General features: G+C 42.6%; 2 protein-coding genes across 3 annotated transcripts; one reads left to right on the top strand and one right to left on the bottom strand.

Annotated features, from left to right (window-relative positions):
- The first annotated feature begins 455 nt into the window (after window positions 1–455).
- cstf3 (cleavage stimulation factor, 3' pre-RNA, subunit 3) lies at window positions 456–10,838 on the top strand. Its single transcript, XM_084541410.1, has 20 exons — window positions 456–651; window positions 1,264–1,368; window positions 1,541–1,636; window positions 6,101–6,133; window positions 6,893–6,990; window positions 7,074–7,140; window positions 7,229–7,263; window positions 7,349–7,475; window positions 7,581–7,658; window positions 7,764–7,926; window positions 8,148–8,257; window positions 8,344–8,460; window positions 8,556–8,774; window positions 8,861–8,963; window positions 9,128–9,197; window positions 9,305–9,500; window positions 9,600–9,750; window positions 9,885–9,979; window positions 10,107–10,167; window positions 10,312–10,838. Exons 1-20 carry the CDS (start codon window positions 625–627, stop codon window positions 10,509–10,511), a joined length of 2,151 nt encoding a protein of 716 aa, XP_084397536.1. The 5' UTR covers window positions 456–624; the 3' UTR covers window positions 10,512–10,838.
- Window positions 10,839–11,091: 253 nt separating this feature from the next.
- depdc7a (DEP domain containing 7, paralog a) lies at window positions 11,092–22,012 on the bottom strand. Of its 2 annotated transcripts, none has more exons than XM_084541412.1 (9): window positions 21,909–22,012; window positions 16,324–16,780; window positions 15,076–15,206; window positions 14,766–14,958; window positions 13,959–14,179; window positions 13,686–13,828; window positions 13,479–13,604; window positions 13,145–13,223; window positions 11,092–13,027 (listed from the first exon to the last, which is right to left on the bottom strand). In XM_084541412.1, the coding sequence occupies exons 2-9, from the start codon at window positions 16,770–16,772 to the stop codon at window positions 12,804–12,806; spliced, it is 1,566 nt and encodes a 521-aa protein (XP_084397538.1). In that variant the 5' UTR covers window positions 16,773–16,780; window positions 21,909–22,012; the 3' UTR covers window positions 11,092–12,803. The 2 variants fall into 2 exon arrangements, with proteins under 2 accessions (XP_084397538.1, XP_084397537.1); XM_084541411.1 differs by lacking the exon at window positions 21,909–22,012 and adding an exon at window positions 19,526–19,609 and having other exon boundaries at window positions 11,094–13,027.
- Window positions 22,013–22,330: the final 318 nt, after the last annotated feature.

Below are 22,330 nucleotides of genomic sequence, written 5' to 3'. Positions count from 1 at the left end.
GGCTGTGTAAAAGAATCTGATATTTAGATTGTAAAATCACATCATTTATATTTTCCCTAAAATCAAAGCATAAACAATATATCTACAGTGTACAGTAGCATGAGAAAATATAAAATTTCAACTATATTGGACATGGTAGATTTGTGGATTTCAGTCACTTTGATTGTGTTAACAACAACTCAAAGAACAGCACCAAACCCAATTCACTATCATTTTCATAATCAACATAACCTCCTACAAAACTTCTCCCGCAAAAATAGCCAACAGCGACATTTTTGGGTCCACATGGTTGTCCTTACTACCTCAGCGCTACGAGCAAAAACACTTCGTGGGCGAGCTTTACTCTGGACGCGGGTCAAAGGGAATATATCCCGACTAGGAAACCGATTCAGGCACAACACCGGAAGTATTATTGTGGTGGCGACTGGCGGACCGGAACACCCGTTTCACGCCATTTTAAGACATCGGCGAGCCAGTGAGCGGCTAGCTGCTTGAAGGAAATGTGATCGACCCCTTCGAAGCTATGCCAGTTACTTAGCGGTTTTAAAAGAATTGCCTTCGCTTTATTGTTCGAACGTTAATCCAACTGACTAAACACTTTTTACCTAGATTACTCTTCTAGCCATGTCGACCGAGGGAGCAGCCGACCAGGTAGCTACATGCTCGCCTGCTGAGGCGCAAGCTAACCGTTCCTCAAGTGATATCATGATTTAGCTTGTTTGTGTAACATTTAAAAACCAACCGTTCTGTCGTGCATGGAGCGTATTTGGGACTTTTTAGGTGTCAATATGTGTTCGTATTTAATAATAACGCGTGTGACTTGTAAGGTTAGCTTGTCTTTCGCCGTGTTGACTGTTGTAGCTTTGTTGCTAGTTAACGCTCGTTGAGCCAACTTCCATTCCAAATCCTCAATGCGTTTAAACGGTGTTAACGGTTGCTAGTTAACCAGTGTTGCTGAACCTCGTTTCCGTTGTGCTGGATGCTACCCCAGTGGCGCCAGCTATCAGGAACTAGCTAGCTAGTGGGGAAATTATGTTCTGTGTTCGATTTAACCATTTAGTATCCGCGAGTTCACGTGTTCCTTGTAATGCAGCGACGTAACCAACAATTTTCCAGCGCATTAGTGGGATACCGGTCCATCTCCATGTATGCGTGAGGTGTTACTTGGCACCCATCAGCCCTTTAGAGTTGTCAATACAACGCACTGTGAGCGCTTATTGAGAAATAACTGTGTTTGCCCTATGCCTTTGTGTTTCCTTGCAGGCGGCGGCAGAGTATATTCCCGAGAAGGTGAAGAAGGCAGAGAAGAAGTTGGAAGAAAATCCATATGACCTTGACGCATGGAGCATTCTGATTCGAGAAGCACAGGTTTAGTGACACAGAGTTGTATTCCTGGGGTTAAGGAATCTGGGACTAAGGGTGGGCTTAGGGGTTATTGATTGTTAAGATACAAAGCACCACATCACCTCCTCCCACGTGATTGCTTCTTTCTATGTTCTATATGTAGTGTGTGGAATGTAAATGCATTCTCCTTCCCTAGAACCAACCCATAGATAAAGCGAGGAAGACATATGAGCGACTTGTCTCACAGTTCCCAAGTTCTGGCAGATTCTGGAAACTATTCATTGAAGCAGAGGTTAATACTTTTTTTCTTTTTTTTAGTGTGCATGGCTGGGTTTTTTTTCCTAACATGATCAACAATGTGATTTTCACACAACCAAAATGTCTCTTTTCTTCCGTGAAGTTTAAAGTCACAATTCTTGTTTAAAATCACAGAGAGCCTGGCTACTTTGGGTGTAGTGGACAACTTTTACACGTGTAGTTTTCATCACAAGCTTATCAAGAGTAATGAATTCATACATATAACGGTTCAAAACTTATTATACTGTAAGAGGGGCAAAGATTGGGGTTAAGCAGGCTCCAGTGAGATTTAAGAACTGTGCCTTTAAACATAAACAAAGGGGAATTTAGCTCTAACCGTTTCTTTATCGCAAAATTCTTCCTATGTGCCCAGGATTAAACAAAATACATATTCTCTGCGCCATATTTAAATGGGGTAAAGTGCATTTGTTGCATGTTTGGTCTGCAACAGTATTAAAACAATTTTAATGGTATTGGAGTGCATTAGCCTTTTATTCACTTGTTGTGTCAATTTATTGCCTCCTGTGTCATTTCTTTTGGGTAATTTTATAAACACGTATTTTGAATGTGTGACCCATTCTTTCCTCGAGATGTGTCTCCCCGCTCCCTCTGACTACAAGGCCCATTTACCATGACGCCATCACCAGGCCCTTATCCAATTAGCTGTTTGATAGGTTGATTCCTTTTCACTCTCAGATAATCATTTTAGTCAACCTAGTGAAGGGCATTTTCGGATCGCCTACACCTCTGCGGGTGAATTCTGCAGCTGGTGTTTGCCAAAAATTGATCACAGTGTTGAGCAGCAAATTAGGTTCCCTGTTAAACGACCAGTGTGTGCTTCAGGAAACTGACTATACCTCTATGATTTAAATTAAATGCAGCTTTTTGTTTTAGTTGTTTTGTTGTTGTGGGTTTTCTTCCTTGGGGGAAGCTAGACTTGCCCCTTGGCCTTAATCCCAATCCTTAGTGATTTCTTCTAAGTGCGCCACTAATGTCCACAGTTCTAACATGTTACTCTTTTTAACAGTGTTGTTATTAAGCACCACAAAAATATCTTTACTAGAATGATTAGTTATGGGTTATTTGTTAGATTATTTGACAGTAAACAGTTAAAACTGAGAATAAAGAAACTTCATTGCCCCTTTGTCTGAAAGACGGGGACTTTTTTTTTTTAATTTATAGGTGATGCATATTTAATATCGTAGTGGGTTGTCCCTGGAACTTAAATGGCTTCTTCAGACCATACATTTTCTGTGTCTGCGCCACAAAGCTTAGGATCAGGTGGGTTTCACACACCCATACAACAGCCAGTAGGTAATGGAAATGCAGAGGACGATAAAATGGCCAGATAAAGTGACCACTTTGTCAGCAGTAGTGATGAGGCAGGTTGAAAATGTCTGAAATATTAGCCCTAATGTAAACTAATCGATTTTAAACAGTTAACCAATCAAAAATGTTCAGCATTTGCTTTTTTCCTTTTTTAAATAAAGAAAATTTCCCCCACACCTAAGCAGGGTATGTTGGGTACAATTTCCCCAGAGCTAAATTTAGACCCTGGTCTCTGGAATCTTACTGAACCCTTCTGTGGTTCATAGTCCCTGAGGAAACTTCCTGCAGTGGAAATGTTACTTTTGTTCAGTGAAATTTGATTTATTAAAATAGATATTTTTCTTTTATTTTTATACTGATGTACAAAGTCGACATGTGTATAGTTTAACCAGTAGATCTTCTAGGAGACGTGTTGGCAGACTGTTATTTGACTGACTTGCCCATATCTTCTTGACAAAATACAACGTGTAGGAAATATATTATGCTTTACCTGTTTAGTGACTAGTAATAAATAAAAAGGGAAGTTGGTAGAAAAAATTAGAAGCTCTAAACCAAAATCGGTTATTAGCCATCAGATTCCCAGAGTCTTGGCTATTCTTGTTCTTAGCTTATGCAAATAGTCAAAACCCTTAAAGCTTAATAATGCAAGTTAAATGCTATTTTTAAATTCTTTGGCCTTTTCCCACAAAAATAAATGATTGGCCACCCATACCTACTTAAGACCATACTCAGTTCATTGCAAAACCCCACTCTAACCTATCAGTTTGTGTAAGAGTATGTGCATAGAGGTTTCTGTTTGCTGAAGTGACACACTGGATATTTGAACTGGCATAGTTGCTTTGTATTCCTTCCTGCTGAAGATTTAGAGATACAGTGCAATACTCCGCATAGTGTTACAATCCAAGGCATGCATTAGGAGAGCATTTTGATAACTTATTCTGTAATTCATAGTATAAAGACAACTCCCCTCTGGTAAGTATGTGTACGAAGGTCAGACTGAGGAATTCTGGGTACCTACACCCTTAGTGGCATCCACTTTAATTTTTTTGTGTACTTTATTTCTTTGGTCACACTAAAAAGTAAAGTGTACTCCTGCATAATACTCCGCTACACCTGTGTGTGAGCCTTGTTTCCTTTAGATTTTACACAGCTCTCATTGCAAGATTTGGTACTTTATACTAATTATTTTTCATCACTCACACCCTTTCAAGGTCCAGCTCAGTCAGGCCTATTTCAGCCAGTGTATTGGGGGGAAAACAGCTACGTATGATGATTTTAAGTGTAGGTTATCTGCGAGTTAATTGAGGATTTGTATTAAGAAAACATGAGTTGAAGACAAAATGTGAGCGAGAAGAAGATGTTGAGGCCAACTTCCTCAGTCTGACGGTTAAATCAGGATTCCCCGTGCTTCTCATTGTGTCTTTTTTTTTTTTTCTTTTTTTTTTGTACTCCGGCAGAATGCTTTACAGCAGAGTAAAACCGGTCTAGAGGGAGAAAACCAGCGGGGACTAAGTAGCAAATCAGCTTAGTCTAAATTTTATTTTCTCAGAAAAAAGGATCTATTGTATTTGCACAGTTCCTACTTTGTAACTTGTCTTAACGTGGGGAACCGGGCACAGTTGAGTTTCTGTGTATTCACAGCTGAACTGAAGAATTACCGCACATATTCAGCGCAGTGTATGGAGATGTCGGCGCACACAGATACATTATGATTGCGTTGGTTGTGGTTTTTCCCAATGCTAATCATGCTTCTCTACTAATCTGCTTCTTTCTCCTGCTTCCTCTTATCAGATCTTTGTGTAATTTTTCAAATTCCCATTTTATTGTGTAAGTACTGTGTGAACTTTATTATATTAAATCAAGTTGACCAAGTCCTGAAAGGATTTTATATTTTTTTTTTAGTGGGTTATTTCCAGTAGAATTTGAATTTAGTTGACCTGTGTTGCCTGGTACTAAATACTCAGGCAGAAAAGGGAGAGAGAGCAGACCTATCATACCCCAGGGTCCATTATGTAGCTGATCTTTTTGTAGCACATGACAGCACCACTGAGGGTTGCATCAGATATAGAACAGGCGTTTTACTGACTGGAACACTAATGCTGCAAAAAAATGTTTAATTGTAACTTTTTAAAGCTCAATTAGTAACTCAAAAATATCTTTCTCAGGCATGCCAAATTATTTCCAAACGATGTTTTTACATTTCAAGGACAAAACAATCTTATTTCATTAGGTGATCCTTTCCCCACAACTTCACACCTATTTTCAAAGAGCAGGTAGTGTAGAGGTAAAAACTTAGATCTTGCCATACAAATGCAGAGACGGATAAGAAATGCTTTGAATTTTATGGGCCTTAAAGCAGCAGTGGACAGTTGTAGTCACTGTATTCTGGTTGCATTTCAATAATCTTGTAAAGATGTGTGTTTTACAGAGGGTCTGCTTGAAAACCTTTACAGGGCTGGTGGTAATGTGTGTGAATTTTCAGCTGAAGTCTATAAAGCTCATGCTGCATGAACACGTTTACTCCTCAAGCTGCCACGTCAGTACATCATTTGCGCTGAGGTACCAGCAAAAGTGCTCGGCTATCTCTGTGGACATTTCCCCACCATGCAAATTATTACCCACGTAGAACTGGAGTGTATATACCACAGAAATAACTCCAATAAATCTCTACTGGCGGGAGCTCTGAGACTATTGCTTCAGCTCATCAGCACTAAGCCATATGAAATTTCGGTGCTGCAGCAAAGTTTATCCAGGGACCACACACACCCGAGGCTGTAAAAGGAAGAGGCATTCTTTAAATCTTAAACACAGTCTCTCCCACGTAGATTCCCTTTTCAGTATTTATCCTGAACATGATCTTTCAATTCTGCACTGTTTCTGTAACTCATGGTCACTGGTGTTTTCTCTGGGTTTTGTGGCGCATATACCAAGAAAATAAACCCCTTCTAAAATTTGTCATCCTTGTGTGAATTTCACTTTGTTGATCTCCAAGGGTCTGTGTGTGCGAGTGAGTGCTTGAGTGTCTTTTGAGTCGTTGAGTGCTTACATTTGCATGAATGCATGATTCCTGTAAGCCTTAAAAGTAGAGGAGGCGTTTGAATTAACGTTGCGTTTACACTCTTATTTGCAGATCAAGGCTAAAAACTATGACAAGGTAGAAAAGGTAAGTGTCCACCCCACTCATGGAAGCTCACAGTGTGTAAAATCACAACCTCTGGCTGTATAATGCATATTAAAACCACTAGGGTATTACAAGGCATCTGAAAATTGACATTTGACAGTAACATGTTACTTTTGTTTTAAGAAGGACAAAGTTCATGTGAGAGAAAATGTTATTTTTGAGAATGAATGAAAGGTCTCTGATGTTATGAATTGTTGCATACTGACTTTAAGTCATAATTGTTTAATACCCTACCTGTTCCCTGGTATCACTTTTTATGTTTTAAAACAACTTTATTTAAAAATGAAATACATGTAATTGGGAGCTTCTGCTTGTTTGTCGTTTCTTGCTGGGTTTCCTCATTTTATAATCTCCAAAAAATACTGCATAACTTCCACAAGTGTCTTGTTTTGATCAAATGTACAGCACATGAAACTGTTCACCTCTAACAAACTTTGAACCTTTGAGCGCACTGAAATGTAGGCCACATCTGAGACCTGTCTAATGAAGCGGAATAGCTAAAGTACACTGTGCACAACTGTGCTATGTAAAAGCTTCCTCCCTGCCCCAAATCGGACATATGGGCATTAGTAAAATTGCTTTTCTGAGTTTTTCTAGTGACTAAATTGGCATGCTACCTAAAATCTGTGAAATACTTAAGATGAGCAGGTGCCCTGTTGTACAGCGCTTATAAAGTACAGTACCTTTGTGTCTCTACTCCCATCTGAATTGATGTCATCTAACATCTTCTTGCGCCGATAGTTGTTTCAGAGATGCTTAATGAAAGTGCTGCACATCGACCTGTGGAAATGCTACCTCTCATATGTCCGAGAGACCAAAGGGAAGCTCCCCAGCTACAAGTAAGACGGCATGTTGCATTGTGGGTGTAATTGTGTTGACAGAATCCACATGTTGCATGATACCTTTATTTTTTGGCCTCCAGAGAAAAGATGGCCCAGGCGTACGACTTCGCCCTGGACAAAATTGGCATGGAAATTATGTCTTACCAGGTGCACAGATCGGAACTATTTATTTATGACGGTGAATATGAGCTTCTGTTTACTTCTGTCCCCTAACTGCTGTTCGTTCTTCCCTCAGATTTGGGTGGACTACATCAATTTCCTAAAAGGAGTGTAAGTGTGTTTTTCCTGTAATATTGTTAGGATTCCTGACCTGTGTTAGCAACTCTTTAAACATTTTTGTTTTCCGTTTAATTAGTGAGGCTGTGGGGTCATACGCAGAGAACCAGAGAATCACTGCAGTTCGGAGGGTGTACCAGAGAGGCTGTGTGAACCCCATGATTAACATTGAACAGTTGTGGAGAGATTATAGCAAATATGAGGAGGCAAGTGACACATTTTTTCCCCCTGTGTTTCTGTGTTTGCACTGAGTTTTTTAGCTATAAAATATAAAAGTGAAAGCTAATATGACTTCTCTGTCTCACCAACAGGGCATCAATGTGCATTTGGCCAAAAAGATGATTGAGGATCGAAGTAGAGACTACATGAATGCCAGAAGGGTGGCTAAGGTGAGGCGTTGGACCAGGTGTCACAAATGTGCACAGACCTGTTCTGAATCCTCGTGCTATGTAGTGTCGTTGTAAACTAATACAGGTTTGGTTTGCGTGATTTAGGAGTATGAGACAGTGATGAAGGGGCTGGACAGGAATGCGCCATCAGTGCCACCCCAGAACTCCCCTCAGGAGGCCCAGCAGGTGGAAATGTGGAAGAAGTACATCCAGTGGGAAAAAAGCAACCCACTGCGCACAGAAGACCAGACGCTCATCACAAAGAGAGGTGGGTTAAAACTAATAAAACATATCTCTATATATGCTTCAACCAACCCATGATCCCAGTAATGTCCTCGTATCATCACTGAAGATACATGAAATGAATATATGGATGCAGCCACCAGAGGGCATAGATTGACTACTTTCTCCTCAGCCCTGGATTAGATGCGCTGACTTTGTATTTTATAGAGACCAGCTGTTAAATGTTGTTTGTCTTCTGTGGTGCAGTGATGTTCGCCTATGAGCAGTGCCTGCTGGTGCTGGGCCACCATCCTGACATATGGTATGAAGCAGCACAGTATCTGGAGCAGTCCAGCAAACTGCTGGCAGAGAAAGGGGTAAGAGATGAAACACTCCCATCTGGAATATTATGTGTCAAGTTGACAAAAACTCATTTAGTCAAATGCTAATCTTTCTCTCTCAGGACATGAACAATTCAAAGCTGTTCAGTGACGAGGCAGCAAACATCTATGAACGTGCCATTGGGACTCTTCTAAAAAAGAACATGCTTCTTTACTTTTCATTTGCCGACTATGAGGAAGTGAGTGTCCAGTTTGGTACCGAGCACGAACTCTAACCGAGACAGCGAGAGTGGTGGGGACATAACAGCTCATCTCATTTTGCCAATCCTCACAGAGTCGCATGAAGCACGAGAAAGTCCACAGCATCTATAACAAGCTGCTGGCCATTGAGGACATTGACCCCACGCTGGTGTACATCCAGTACATGAAGTTTGCCAGGAGGGCGGAGGGCATCAAATCCGGTCGCACCATCTTCAAAAAGGCCAGAGAGGATCCACGCACACGTCACCATGTGTACGTGACCGCAGCGCTGATGGAATACTACTGCAGCAAAGTAAGAACATGAGCATGTGCACTCTATATGACTAAAACAGATCTCAATACACACGTCTTTAATTATTTACTGTGTTTTTTTTACAGGATAAATCAGTGGCCTTTAAGATTTTTGAGCTTGGTTTGAAGAAGTATGGGGACATTCCAGAGTACATACTCGCGTACATTGATTACCTCTCACACCTTAACGGTATGTAGCAGTGATGTGGTTCATCTGCTTCTTATTCTGTTGATTACATTTGATACCAGAGAAGCTGTGATGTTTTAACGTCTGCTTTGGAAAACGTCTGTTATTGTGATAGTAACGAAAGTCTGACTTATAACTGTGTCTTCCCTTCTCATTTCTCTCATCAGAGGATAACAACACTAGAGTTTTGTTCGAACGTGTCCTCACCTCAGGAAGCTTATCACCAGAAAAGTCAGGGTAAATGTCAAGTCTGGACGACGTACTGCCTCTGCACTGTGTCCATGTTTGTCGTAAAATTGGCACGTCGGACGATTTAGTTAAATTATTTGTCTCTTGTTCCTCAGCGAGATCTGGGCTCGGTTTCTGGCCTTCGAGAGCAACATAGGAGACCTGGCCAGTATTCTGAAAGTTGAGCGGAGGCGCTTCACAGCCTTCAAGGACGAGTACGAGGGCAAAGAAACGGCCTTGCTCGTAGACAGATACAAGTTCATGGACCTGTATCCTTGCTCTGCCAGTGAACTCAAGGCCCTTGGGTACAAGGTATGTACATCCTCTACGTAGGTGACACAACGTGGGCTACTCTTGCTACCAAAGCATGCATTAAGTGATATTTAACATGCATTGGCTCCATGTTCATAGGACGTGTCTCGTGCCAAATTGGCGGCCATGCTCCCAGAGACCGTGGTGGCGCCTTCTGTGCCTGCACTAAAGGACGAAGCTGACCGTAAACCTGAGTACCCCAAACCAGACACCACTCAGATGATCCCCTTTCAGCCTCGTCACCTTGCCCGTAAGTTGTCCAATAAATCTGTGAAAGATTATTACTCTTTACGTACACTATGTTGAGCTATTTTTGCATGTATGCTGTTGCCGTCTCCATTGACCGACTGCACGTCTCTGATGATGTCATGTTTCTTCCTACAGCTCCAGGTTTACACCCTGTCCCTGGTGGAGTTTTCCCAGTCCCCCCAGCTGCTGTTGTCCTGATGAAGCTGCTGCCTCCGCCTACGTGCTTCACTGTGAGTAGCAGCAGCTTAATGCTATCAAGCTCATATTAACAGGCAGTGAATAAAAGATGTAAGCAGATGTGATTTATTTTTCTTTTGTGCTGGGATTCAAAGAGTCTGTGCTTGCGCCTTGTTGCAGGGTCCCTTCGTTCAAGTGGATGAGCTCATGGAAACTTTCAGGAGATGCACACTTCCTGAAAGTAAGTTGCTTTTGTCAGTACTTTATATGAATTCATATTATTTCTACTACGAGATGGAAATGGGAACTGTTATAAATTGCGTCACAGTGTGTTAAAATGTAGTTCTTGCTCCTATTTGATGTGTCATTGATACGTTTTCTGTAGCTGTTGACGCTGCTGTAGAGCTGATCACTGGAAGACAGCCCGATGCAGGAGGGGAGGGCAATGGATCCATGGAGAACCACGCTATTGCCAAGTCACTCAAGAGGCCTAACGCAGACTCAGACGAGGAGGATGACAAAGGAGCAGTGGCTCCGCCCATACATGACATCTACCGCGCACGCCAACAGAAGAGGATTCGATAAAACCGCAGCGCACCGTGAGCCCTTCAAGAATGTAATCTTAGCAGATCATGCATCCCCTGATCTCTGTACAGAAGACAAGCGTACGTTCACACACACACACACAAACACACACATACAGTATGCACACCTGAGTGTTTTTGTGTTTTTGTTTTGTTTCATTGACAGTTTTTATTTTTAAAGACTGACCATTATACTGTACAAAATTTTTAATTCAACCATTGGTTTTGACACACCGCTCAGTTTTGGCCTTCATATGTCCCAGCGATGGCAATGTGGAAGAAAGCTTTTTTTAGATAACTGAGGGAAACACGATTCCTTTCAATAAAAATGAAAAACAAAACAACTGGATTTGCTTTTTTTATTTGATTTAAAACATTTTTGATGCGTTGTGATTTACTTCTTTGAGAGAACATCACTTGTAGGCTTTACGGTTACCAATAGGGGGCACCATACAACTCTTAGTAATTGATGTCAAAGGTTCAGCCAACATTTGTTTCAATGATCAGATTTCCAGTGTGGAGGACTGCACCTTATTTTTGTGTCTTTGTTTTATATCAAGACAAACATTGCATATGCCAAGTGGTAATAAGATCTTTTAGTTTTTTTTACTTCATTAAACAGATCACCTTAACTTTTTGCTTAAATTTACTCAAGCAGCATTGGACAGATCTTTACAGATGAGAAAAAATCTAACCTAGATGAGGAAAGTTTTTTAAAACCAACTCATGCTCATGAGGTTATTATTTGAATATGCCTGGGATTTTGGCACAAGGGATTGTAACATCTAATCCTGTGTATTAATGAATGAATATGTGTCAGCCTATCAGGTTCTAGTCACACATAACGCACAACACCACTCTACTGCCAAACTATAGCAATTGCTTTTTAAAACAACGGAAAACATAATATCTTTACTGTATTGGGGGTCTTTGAGGTTAATAATTTCTGATATTGAAAATAATTACTGAGACAAATATGTTCCCGTTAAAGTTTTTCTCAGCCTCTTGGTGGTAGTTTTAACCCACTGGAGAGCAGTTGAAGCATATTGAAAAGGTCTTTTTTTTCTGCTATCAAAGGCACATTTAATATTAAATGTGAAGAAAAAAAGGAGGTCTAAGGTCTAGAAAGGGAGGGTACCTTTCAATGTTGAATCATAAATTGGTTTGAGAAACAGGCGTGGTCTTCCAAACTCACTTTTTATTACACAGACACACAGTATGAGTGAAAAACAACTTCACAACTTTTTTAGTCGACTGGGAACCTCAGTAGCAGAAAGTTTCACAACATAACACGTTATATGCGGGAGTCACCTAAGAGCGGGCACTTGCGAATTGCTTCTCCAAACTGAAATAATTTTGCACTGTGTGGATAAATTATTTGACAATAAACGCTTTTTCCTTCTTCTTATTTGACATTCCTTGACATTCATTGTTTTTATCATCAGAATACACGTCAGTCTCTTATATTAAAACAGGGTCATGTGCTGTAAGTGTATGACTGTGGAGACGGTTCCAGTTGAATTTTATCATAGACCTGCCGAAACACAAACAAGATGTCCGGGGTTTTAACTCGGCCTGGAAATTCTTCTTTCACCTAGAAATGTGGCAGCAATTTCCTCATCTGATTAGAACCCTTACATAAAACGTACTTATAACAAAACCCCGGGGGGCGCCACTAAAACGCAGCTAAGGTTTTCGGTCCCAAAAAAAAAAAAAAAAAAAAGACAAAACAACGACAACAACAAAGAACATACGAACATCTGCTTTGCTGGTTTGTTCCCGACAAAAACCCAAAGGGCTGTTGCCCGTGAATGCCGTTTACTGTTCGCTACATTAGACTTTCAAATTTCCAGTTTCAAATTTCCGGCCGAGGGTTTTCCTCACGCGTAGCTCTACTGTACATCACATTGTGTATGAGAAAAGCAAATTTTTTTATTTTTTTTATTGCTAACACTGTTCCTATTGCACAAGCACAGAGAATGCATCCATTTTTAAAGCGATATGCAGATTTTCCGGCTGCAGACACATAAAGCCATCGAGATGCACTGCAGTGTGACGACATGGAAAGACGGGTATTTCATGTTAGTGTCCTGCACCAAAGAAATCATCTAAGTAAATACATCCATAAATATTGTAGCTTATTAATAGTCTCTGCAGTTCAAATTCACATTCTTGTTCAGTAGTCTAAACTATTTACATGCAAGAAATCCACCCCACTGTACTGCACATTTTCAGGTCATTTTTTGCCATTTTCTTTACACTATAGTACATCATGTCCTTGAACCAATAAATATTACTGTAGCAACATGTTGATACTCGACAATCTGTGTCCGAAGTACTGAACAAAAATCTCCGGGTGGCCTTTATAAAACTGTCCCAGCAGCCGCCTTTTTTCTCTGATGGAGAGCCTGGGGTTCTCGTGGACCGCTTGCAGCAAAGACAAAAGCTCCTCTTTGGTGGTCTTTTGTGAATTCTCCAAATAGGCCTGAGTGCTCACTCTTGTGCAGTATGTCGACCCTGCGGCGAGGAGAGACGGAGATGATTAATTGAAGCAAGAGTTCATCTTCACTCACCGTTCTTCCGTCGCGCAAGCAAACAACTGAATGCAAATAGATACATGGAAAGTCTGCAAACCTGTTATCATATCTGGATCCTTCCCTTTCACAATATTCATTACTCTGTCGCTAACCATCTTGTGCAATGAGACGGGAATCTGGAAGGGAAGTAGAGCAAAAAGAGATCTGTGACGTCTGCCTGTGTAAACAGCACTTCGTCAAACCAGTGACTAAGCTCTCTTGCGGACATGCTGAATGTCATGTCCCTCCTAGAAAGACGGACCACACATTCATTCGTTCATTCATTCATTCATCTTCTGTAACTTATTCCCGTTAAGGGTCGCGGGGTCTGCTGGAGTCTATCCCAGCTGTCAGACCACACACTCGCAAAGAGACACATCCACAACACTCACCTTGAAGAGATCACGGTGGTTATCCATCATGAACAGAACCATCAAGTCCACCTTTCCTTTGGGGAGTTTTCTGCTGTAGACGATGGCACTTGAGAAAGACCTTTTCACCGCCATTCTGTTCTCGACCTAAACGGCAAACATGTGGGAGTTAATGAAGATCTCGAGGCAAACGCTCACCGCCTCAACAAGCCGCGCACCAGTGCTGACCTCTTTGTGCAGTTTGACTTCCTGTGGACTGGCTGCGGCGGCCATGAACCTCAGCAGCCTCCGTAGCTCCTCCCTGCTGCGGGAGTCCTGCAGCTTCAGGCTCAGCTGCAGCGCCTCCAGAGCTTGCTCGTTCTTGCCGTTCACTGACATTAAACGAAAAGAGTTACTAAAAGTTTGAGGAAGAGATGCTCTTTAAGTAGAAAAGGCAGGGACGCCATTTCAAGTTCAAGAAGTCGAGAATTTAGAAGAAGGTGTGGTAGATTCTGCTCTTACCGAGTAGTTCCGAGATGCCAGAGTGGATGTCGAAGACGTGGTTGCTGAGCAGAGGCGACTGCTGTGTTTGTCCGTAATGCTGAGCCAGGACCCGATAGAGCAGCCCCTTACACTGGAGCAAGTCTTCTGCGCAACCGGCCAAACCTCGACTGACCTCCACCACGAGTTCATCGGGCAGGAACTCGAGGCAGTCCACCGCCCCTGACATCCACTCATCAGCCCTGAGAGAGGGAGAAGGAGAGAGAGAAAGGCGTGATGATGTCAGTACTGGATGTGATACAGACAGGAAACGCGGAGGAGAAAGAGAGGCGGGGGTGGCACACGACAAATGTTGGACCGCGGACAGTGTAGTCTCGTTGTGCATGCCTCAATCTACTGAGTGCAGTGACTTTAAAGACGGCACAGGGAGAAAGACAGTTGGAGGAGCACGTGGGGTTTAGCGATTTAGAAAGAACTGAAGTGCTTCCAGTAAACAAAAGAATGTTTTACACATTTACCCGGTGCTAAACAAAACATTTCATCATACTTCTTTGCCTAAGTAGAACACAAATTTCACTGTAGTTATAAGTGATAGCCAAAAGAACTCCAAAAAACATCTGTGCTTAGGATAGAGTTTCTCGATTAGGTAAAGAGCATGGCAAACACAAACAGCATGCCCAGTCCTAGTAAACATAATCTACGCCAGTAAAGCAGCAGGTAACGTGTTTTTTTTTTTTTAAATAAACAGCAAATTAAAAGTGGTCACCACATGAGCAGATTTCAACATTTATAAAACGGAGAGAGCTGTGAAAGCTTTAGGGGACTTACTGCGCTTCACTGAAGGCCTTCAGGACCTCTCTGTCCAGGTAGCTTGACGTATACAGCAGGTCGGGGTCACTGTCCATGCCGTGCAGCGGAGGCCGTGGCGTCTCCTTGCCCTCCAACAGGTTCTCCAGCAGGGGGAGCTCTATGAGCTGGAGCAGTCTGAACACCGCCTGCTGGTGCCACACTTCATCCACAACTGTGAAAATGCCGGAGTTAGACAGCATGACAATCACGGGCACTAGAACATATACACATGTAGAGTTTAAACGCACGGCGCCCGTTTCAGGCCGACATCGCACGGGATGCGACTTACGCTCTTGTGAGAGGCCGAGGTTGATCATCTGGGGAGTGATGGTTGAGCTGAGGTTGAGGTTGCCCAGCACGTCCTCCAGTGATTTGTCTGTTTTCACAGGGGAGTGGGTGGAGTAGCTCAGCACCTCTTGTCTGAAGAGACATAATGACTGCAATCAGTGGAAATGGTTGGAGAAAAAATAAACAGGAACAGAAGCAGCATCGGGGGACAAAGGCTTTCCAGGACCTGTGATTCAATCACAGTCTGCTACCGTTTGGATGAGGCCTATTTAATATAAAAAAAAAAGACAAAATAAATGCTCTATTTCCAGCATTGGACTATCTCTGACAGATATTAAATTGGACAGGTGAAGTTTTTCATGTTTTTATTTCCTGTTTAATTATGAAGACTTAACTGGCTGCAAATAACAAACGCCTCGTTTAAAGAGTTTTCCTTTGAATCTTGTACTTGGTACAGCTATCAAACCTGTCCTCAGTCAGTCACTCTCACAACATCAGATGAAAAAAAGAGATTGAAAGAGAGCAACCACATGAGTCTCGAGGCCATGTGTTAGCACCTCGGGTGCAGTGCATTCTGCCTGTCTTTGCATCGGCCTCACCAATATAAAAGGTTTCGAGTTTGATATCTTGGGAATATGATTTCATGCAGAGTTAGATGAGACTTGTGAAGCCACTTTAAAAATGCAAATGTAAAATCAGCTTTACTGGCCATATAACGCATACCAGGAATTTGTTTTCTGCATTTAACACAACCACTTGGAGCAGTGAGCAGCCAAACAAGGTGCACAGGCAGCAGCTTATGGGTTAGGTGCCCTGCTAAAGCGAACTTCTTAAAAGTAACATATTAATAATTAACATACCATGTGCTTTTACTTGAGGTCCACGTCAAGGTGGATTTTTTTTCAACTTTGTTACAGAGCCAAGCTCCTATTTCATGCTCCAGTCGTTGTGCTAAGCTTAACTGACTGCTGGTAGTAGCTTCACACTGTCCATACAACGCAAATGCAGTGTTTTGGAACAAATACGTTCATGTTTTCACTCATGTTTTGTCACATGGTTGTCACTAAACAGTTTTAACTGAAGCTGAAAATGAGTGACTGCATGACTTAAAGAGTTCCATGTCATGCCTCACTGGTTTTCAGAAAGTATTCCTTCCTAAAGCCCTGCTGGATTTAGGAGCAGCTCAGGAGGAAGGAGAACAAAGCGAATCACGAAAGCGATCTGAAGATGTTGTGACATGAGTCTGTACCTTTCACGTGAGGGACTGAAGCCGTTCTTGTTCCTGTTCATGCTCGGCGAATCGTAGCCGCTCTCGATGGTGCTGGTGGAGTGGGAGTTGGTGAGTGGCGGGGACGAGCCGGCCTCTGGACTCAGGAACCGGTACAAGCTGCAGCTACTGTCCTCGAACGTGGCCCTCTTCTTCTCCTTCCCGAACACTTTAATGCCCACAGGCTCAAACACCCTGGAGTCCATCAGGGCCTGACAAAGGCGGACGGCCTTCTGGCGCGGCACCTCCTCATCGCCAAAGAAGCGGCTGAGGGTGATGTGTGCCAGCACCACGTCCACGGCCTCTGAACCCAGGAAGCAGTCATGGTAGGACTTCAGTTTGTGGCGCCGCCGCTTGACTTCCACGTGAGTGTGGAGATTAGAAATGATGCTGGTCCAGATGTAGGTGGCCCGGAAAGGCTTCCCAGCCATGCCTTGTTCTGATGGAGGAAGAGAGGAGGAGAGAATCAGTGGGTGGAAATAGAGAGGCAATCGGAGCTGTAGGAAATGGACATGGTAGTGGTGATAATTGTCTGTTTTGGCAATTTTCTCTCAATCAAATTAATAAATCAGTCAATAAGGAAGAAGAAAAAGAAAAATCGAGTTGAAACTGGATGTTTTAAACACCCATTTCATTTCCTTAACATCAATCTTTTAGACAACCCACTTGTTATTCCGCAGTTGACATTCCCAGCTTTGTCTATTGTCTGAGCGCTTTCTCTGAAACTACAAGAGGTCGGGCTTTCTGTCTTCACCAAACACACACTCCCTGTCCTCTGTGTAATGTCACATAATCAGAATCTGTGCTCAAGTCGTTGTATGTGGGTGTAACAGCCCAAGACCAGGATCAGTGGCTCTCACAACGGGGCTGGAACTGAAACCACATCCTCTTTTGATGCATCCCAGTGCACAGCATCAGTAAATGTTTCATTTTAATTCATAGATGATCAAAAACCTGAGAATGAAATGCTAAAGCTGTCGTGGTTACGACACAAAAGACCATACTTGCGCTTGATTTTCTTACCATAACAGAAGAGCATCCTAATCTTTTTGACAAAGCATGCTACACTCAATCAGGAATGAACCAGGAAACAGAGACAATGCTCATATTGTGAGCCTTCTCTCCCTCTGATATGGTCCTGGTGCTGCATTGTCAATGCCACACGTACACAAATCTGCGGGCGCAATCATGCAATCAAACAGTGACACATTCAACACTCCATTGCGCCATTTGCTCTTCTCCTCTACCCTTATGTGTCTGACAGGTCTTTGTTGGCAGATGAAAAAGATTTGTGTCACCCACCACAGGCCAGACCAGAGAAGGAAAGCAGAGCAGGCCTTGGTGAGATGTTAGCGTGCCTTTCATCTCCCAACAGGAAACGTTCAAAGCCTGTTGAGCAAATGCTCGGTGAGGGTCTGAGAGACTCGCTGAGGCCAGAGGCCATAAATCAGGCAGCGACAGCCAGCAGCCAGACTCCGTGTTATGATAACACAACATGACAAATACAATTACCGACCCATCTGTAAAACACGAAAACAAAAACACCCGGGAACGTACATAGCGGCGAGCAGATGTTCTCCCGCTCAACGTGAAAACCACTGCAGAGGAAGGTGTGTGGGAGGCGTTAGTGGCGATCTGTTGATTAATGAGATGCATCTACGTCAAACTGCGAGAAGACACCGTCCTGGAACTGCTGATTTGCATATCGGGAAAGAACAACTGGCTGCAGCAGCTGTTCAAGGAAGAACACCCTGCAACAGTTTGTATGCATAATAGGAATCAAGAAAAATAAAGCAGGCTGATGGTGCAATTAGGTATTTATTTAATACTGATAATAAACTAACTAAATGCAAAAATTTCATATTATGCACCATGTTTTATGAAATCATTATAGCCACACTATACAATGCAGAGTAATAAAGATTCAGTAGACTTTTCTTTCAGGTTACTTACTCAGTGGGGAAATGCATTATCTGAATTAAAACCTAAACTTAGGAGTTAGAGCAAGACCATCTGGAGAACTTCAGCAGGGGGTTGCCTGGATTACCAGTGCCACAATAAATCCGGATCTGATCAATATCCATTAATGCTTGTTGAAAAGGAAAAAAGGAAAAGAAGTCGGGGGGGTCAGGTGTGGGTCAGAACAATCCTGGGAACCCGGCTGTGCTCTGTCACCTCTCGTTGCTTGCGCCAGCCTGAGATTTGAGCCCAGCTTGCATAGCTGGGGCCAGCCTCCTTCCCTGGGACTTTACTCCTCTTAAGAGGAAGAGGGGACCGCCTTGCATTCGAGCCAAGGACAACAGTGCACCGTGTGTTTGCACACATCAGTGGAGGTAAATAATCACAAAGGCCCCGCGCAGCCAACACATGGGGATCTTTCCCATGGGAGCCTCGCGCAGCTCCTCTCTAAATCTGAGCAGAGGCCAGTAAAGATAAGGCGTTAAGGGCACGCAACAGGAAAATGACTGAGTGAGATTGCAGAGTAGCACGATCAGACCGGTAACAGCAGCTTGTTAACAGCCCGTGGCAAGAACCTTCATTCCTTTTAACATGCTGAGGCCGGTGTGATTAACTGAACAAGCCTCAGGACAGAATTTGAACCTCAGTGGGCTATTGGCCCCGCATAGATTTGAATCCTCACATCCTGTGACATATGATGGGCTATATACACATACAGAGAATAACCCAGTTCTACCTGTGTTTTAACACAAACACTGACGGCTGCTGAGTCGACACAGAGCAAATGTCAAACAATCCAGTATTAAAAAGATTTTAAAAAAGATGAAGAAGAAGATTGATTAAGTTGTTCTTATTAATTGCTTGGACACTTAATTAAATTACTTACTAAACAATATTATAGTACACCATTTACACAATATACACCACTTATGAAGGTTTTCTTTTCATCCAAACTGTCCTCTGTGTTTGTCTATTTTGTCACAGAGCTTCCAGTATTCAGTCTCAGATTAAAATGAGATCACAGTTTATCTGTAATTCTAGTTCTTAACAGATGTCGTGCGTAAAGTGAGCGACCAAATCATGGCACCTTCAGCAAACTGTAATTCCTTAAAGCACACACCCACACTGCTACAGAACTACACTCTCCCGGCTCCGGACTTACTTCAGACCCAACGAGAAGGTAAGAGCATTTTTTAGCAGTTAAGAATGATTAAATCGACATTACCTGGTGCTCGGTGCATGTAAACTTCCCACAGTGACTGTGAAGACAGCCATTCAGAGCACGTCCTTGGTCTTCAATTCACAACGTGACGCACGCAACTAACTACATTCAACCCCGAAACCGTCCCCTCCCACTGTAATGCATTATTCATGTCCCAATCACCGCCCTGCCAGCGTGATAATAGGGCTCTCACTGTTTCCTTCAAGTTCCACAAAAGGCGCATTAAGGCGTGTGTTTTCTTGTTTTCACATTTGCGCGCAATTGTCTTGAACAATAGTAAATAAAATAACAAATATGTACATGGTTGTGTTTTTTTCACTTGAAAGTGTTGTCATAGTACTGTGCTGAGTGGCAATACGCAGAACTGCTCATATTGCCTTACACTGTCCTTCAAAACATTCTGACTGGTTATAAAGACTCAAGACTGAAACAGTTCAAGGAAACGAGTTTCAAATTAAAAGAAATGCTGCCAAAGCCAGGAAGTTTTCACACAACCTCTCACTCACCAAGTCACACCCTTAAAGCCTACACTGGAATCTGGGCTGATAAAGTCCTGCGGTGCTTAGCCTCAGATATGAAGAGGAGAGAAGAGGAGACGTCAAAAAACATTTTCCTTTGTCCTTCAAACCAAACAGCAGACGTCACAGTATTGAAGCATTTGACTGCATGTGCCTCGGGTGTCAAACTGATGCTGATGCTTTTTTGCGTGCGTTCAGAGGATCACAAAAACTATGTGATCCTCTGCTCTGGCAGATTGTTACTGAGCTCACAGAACTCGAACATCCTCTGGACAAAAACCCACGCTCAGGGAAAACACACAAGAGCTTGTAGCAGATTTCACGAACCGACGCTCTGACCCCTCGGCTTCTTTCTTGAGGTGTAATCTGACAATGGAGAAGGCAGTAAAGCGACACTGTAAAAAAAAAGGGACTGAAAGCTAGACGGCTATTATCATCCGGAGAAACAAGTATGGTGCAAAGGGTGAGGCGTGTGGCTGGGCCCGGGACAAACCGGTTTGTTTACTGTGCTTTATGTGGAAAAATCTTGCTTTACATCAAAAGGAATGAGCGGAAAGGAGTCGGTTCTATTTCTGTTCTTTTATACTGTTTGATGAAAGAAGAAACGCTGCCGGGACTTTGCTTTGAATCTCTAGACAAGTTACAGAAATCACATTAAGGTGCTCCAGATTTCTTACATGGAGTAGTGGAGAAGTACAATTCAGTGTCTGTGTGTTTAGCTGAATCCATGAATTTTGTGATTAGTAGAATAGAATAGAACAGGATGTCTTTATTGTCATTGCGCTGAGAGCAATATGTGGCTTCCAAACACGGCAAACGCAACAGAGTCACACAAATAAACTAACCAGTTGAACTAGTGGTAGACCAGCAATTCTCAAGTAGTGTAAGGGAAATTGAGTTTAGATTGATACAGCAACTTCAGTTCCCCTTTGAAAAGGTTGTATAGATAAAGCAGTAATAATGTTCTAAATATAGCATACACTTAAACTGATATAGATTTTTTAGGTGGTACCTTGTTTTTGGTAGATAAAAGAACATTTAAACACATTAAAACATTTTTCTGTTGAGCCCATCCACAGCAGTTCATTGCTTGGTTTCGGTGCCAGTGCCTAATCCTTCTAACCCTAACCCTAACCCTAACCCTAGCCCTATCCCCAAACACTAACCTTAACCCACTGACTACACATAAACACCTCATACGACCCAACTTCTAAGAAACCAGACCATTTCTTGAATGGCCCTGTGGCTTAAGAGTAGGATGCTGAACCACAAACACTGTAGTAGGGACCTTGTTGCAACTCTCTTGGCAACAAACAGTAGTCAATCAGGAAATACTTAAATCTGAGTGAACAGGGAATATATACACCAATCAGGCATAACATTAAAACTACTTGCAGGAGAAGTGAATCACACTGACCATCTTTGTGACAATAAAATGTTCTGCTGGGAAACTTTTGGACCTGGCATTCATGCGGATGTTACTTAGACATGTACCACCCACCTAGACCAGACCAGACACCCCCACCCCATAGCAATGACACTCCTTGATGGCAGCAGCCATCCCCAGCAGGATGCAGCCTCACACAGACACACACATAAAAATGGTTTAGGAACATGTAAAACAGCACAAGGTGCTGACCTGGCCTCCAAATTCAGCAGATCCCAAATTGATCAAGTCTCTGTGGGATGATCCACAGAGGCTCCTCCCCTCAACCCATAGGACCCAAAGGCCCCCACTGACAACATCCTGTTGCCAGGCACCACAGGACACCCTCAGAAGGCACATGTCAGTTAACTGTGTTAAAAATCATTGGGCACTTCACTCGTGTGGTATCACCATATCTAGATTTAAGAGTGGATAAAATCACCTCATCTGTTGCTGTAGATTCGTGCAGATTCACACAGACACACTGGCCGAGTGAGAATCCCCTGCTTGAAGGTGAAACTGGTTTTACAGCTTTTCAAATGAGTGCACTGCCGTCAGATGCGCTGATGTTTTGTAAACTCTGCCACAAAGCTGACTTCAGCGCTGAGAACTGGAAACGTGCTTTCCGGCAACACAGAAAATAAGTCAGAAAAAGAGGCGGAGGCAGGCGGTTAATACGATTAAAAATACTAGTCCACAAGGTCGAAGGAGTATTTACTTCGCATGTGTTTGGAAAGCCCTGAATATTTCCGCTTCCTTCCCCTTCAAACTTATCGGTCATGCAATGTCAAACTGGTTTGTGTACAGTTAAGATGATGACAAATACGCTGAGGAATTCTTACCAGGACGTGGCTAATGAGAAGG

The sequence above is a fragment of the Chelon labrosus genome (genome assembly GCF_963514085.1).
Source record: "Chelon labrosus genome assembly, chromosome: 3".
Lineage (NCBI taxonomy): Eukaryota > Metazoa > Chordata > Actinopteri > Mugiliformes > Mugilidae > Chelon > Chelon labrosus.
Note: the sequence above shows the minus strand (reverse complement) of the source record. Positions and strands in the feature narration are given on the sequence as shown.

Excerpts from the sequence above, each read along its gene's own strand:
- depdc7a (XM_084541411.1), bottom strand. Across the intron at positions 15,207-16,323 it reads TTCAGTCCCTCACGTGAAAG|ACAAGAGGTGCTGAGCTACT; the intron begins GTACAGACTCAT and ends ATGTCTCTTCAG. Across the intron at positions 13,224-13,478 it reads ACCACCGTGATCTCTTCAAG|ATTCCCGTCTCATTGCACAA; the intron begins GTGAGTGTTGTG and ends CTTCCCTTCCAG.
- cstf3 (XM_084541410.1), top strand. The coding sequence starts at position 625 with ATGTCGACCGAGGGAGCAGCCGACCAG. Across the intron at positions 1,369-1,540 it reads TTCTGATTCGAGAAGCACAG|AACCAACCCATAGATAAAGC; the intron begins GTTTAGTGACAC and ends CTCCTTCCCTAG. Across the intron at positions 1,637-6,100 it reads AACTATTCATTGAAGCAGAG|ATCAAGGCTAAAAACTATGA; the intron begins GTTAATACTTTT and ends TCTTATTTGCAG.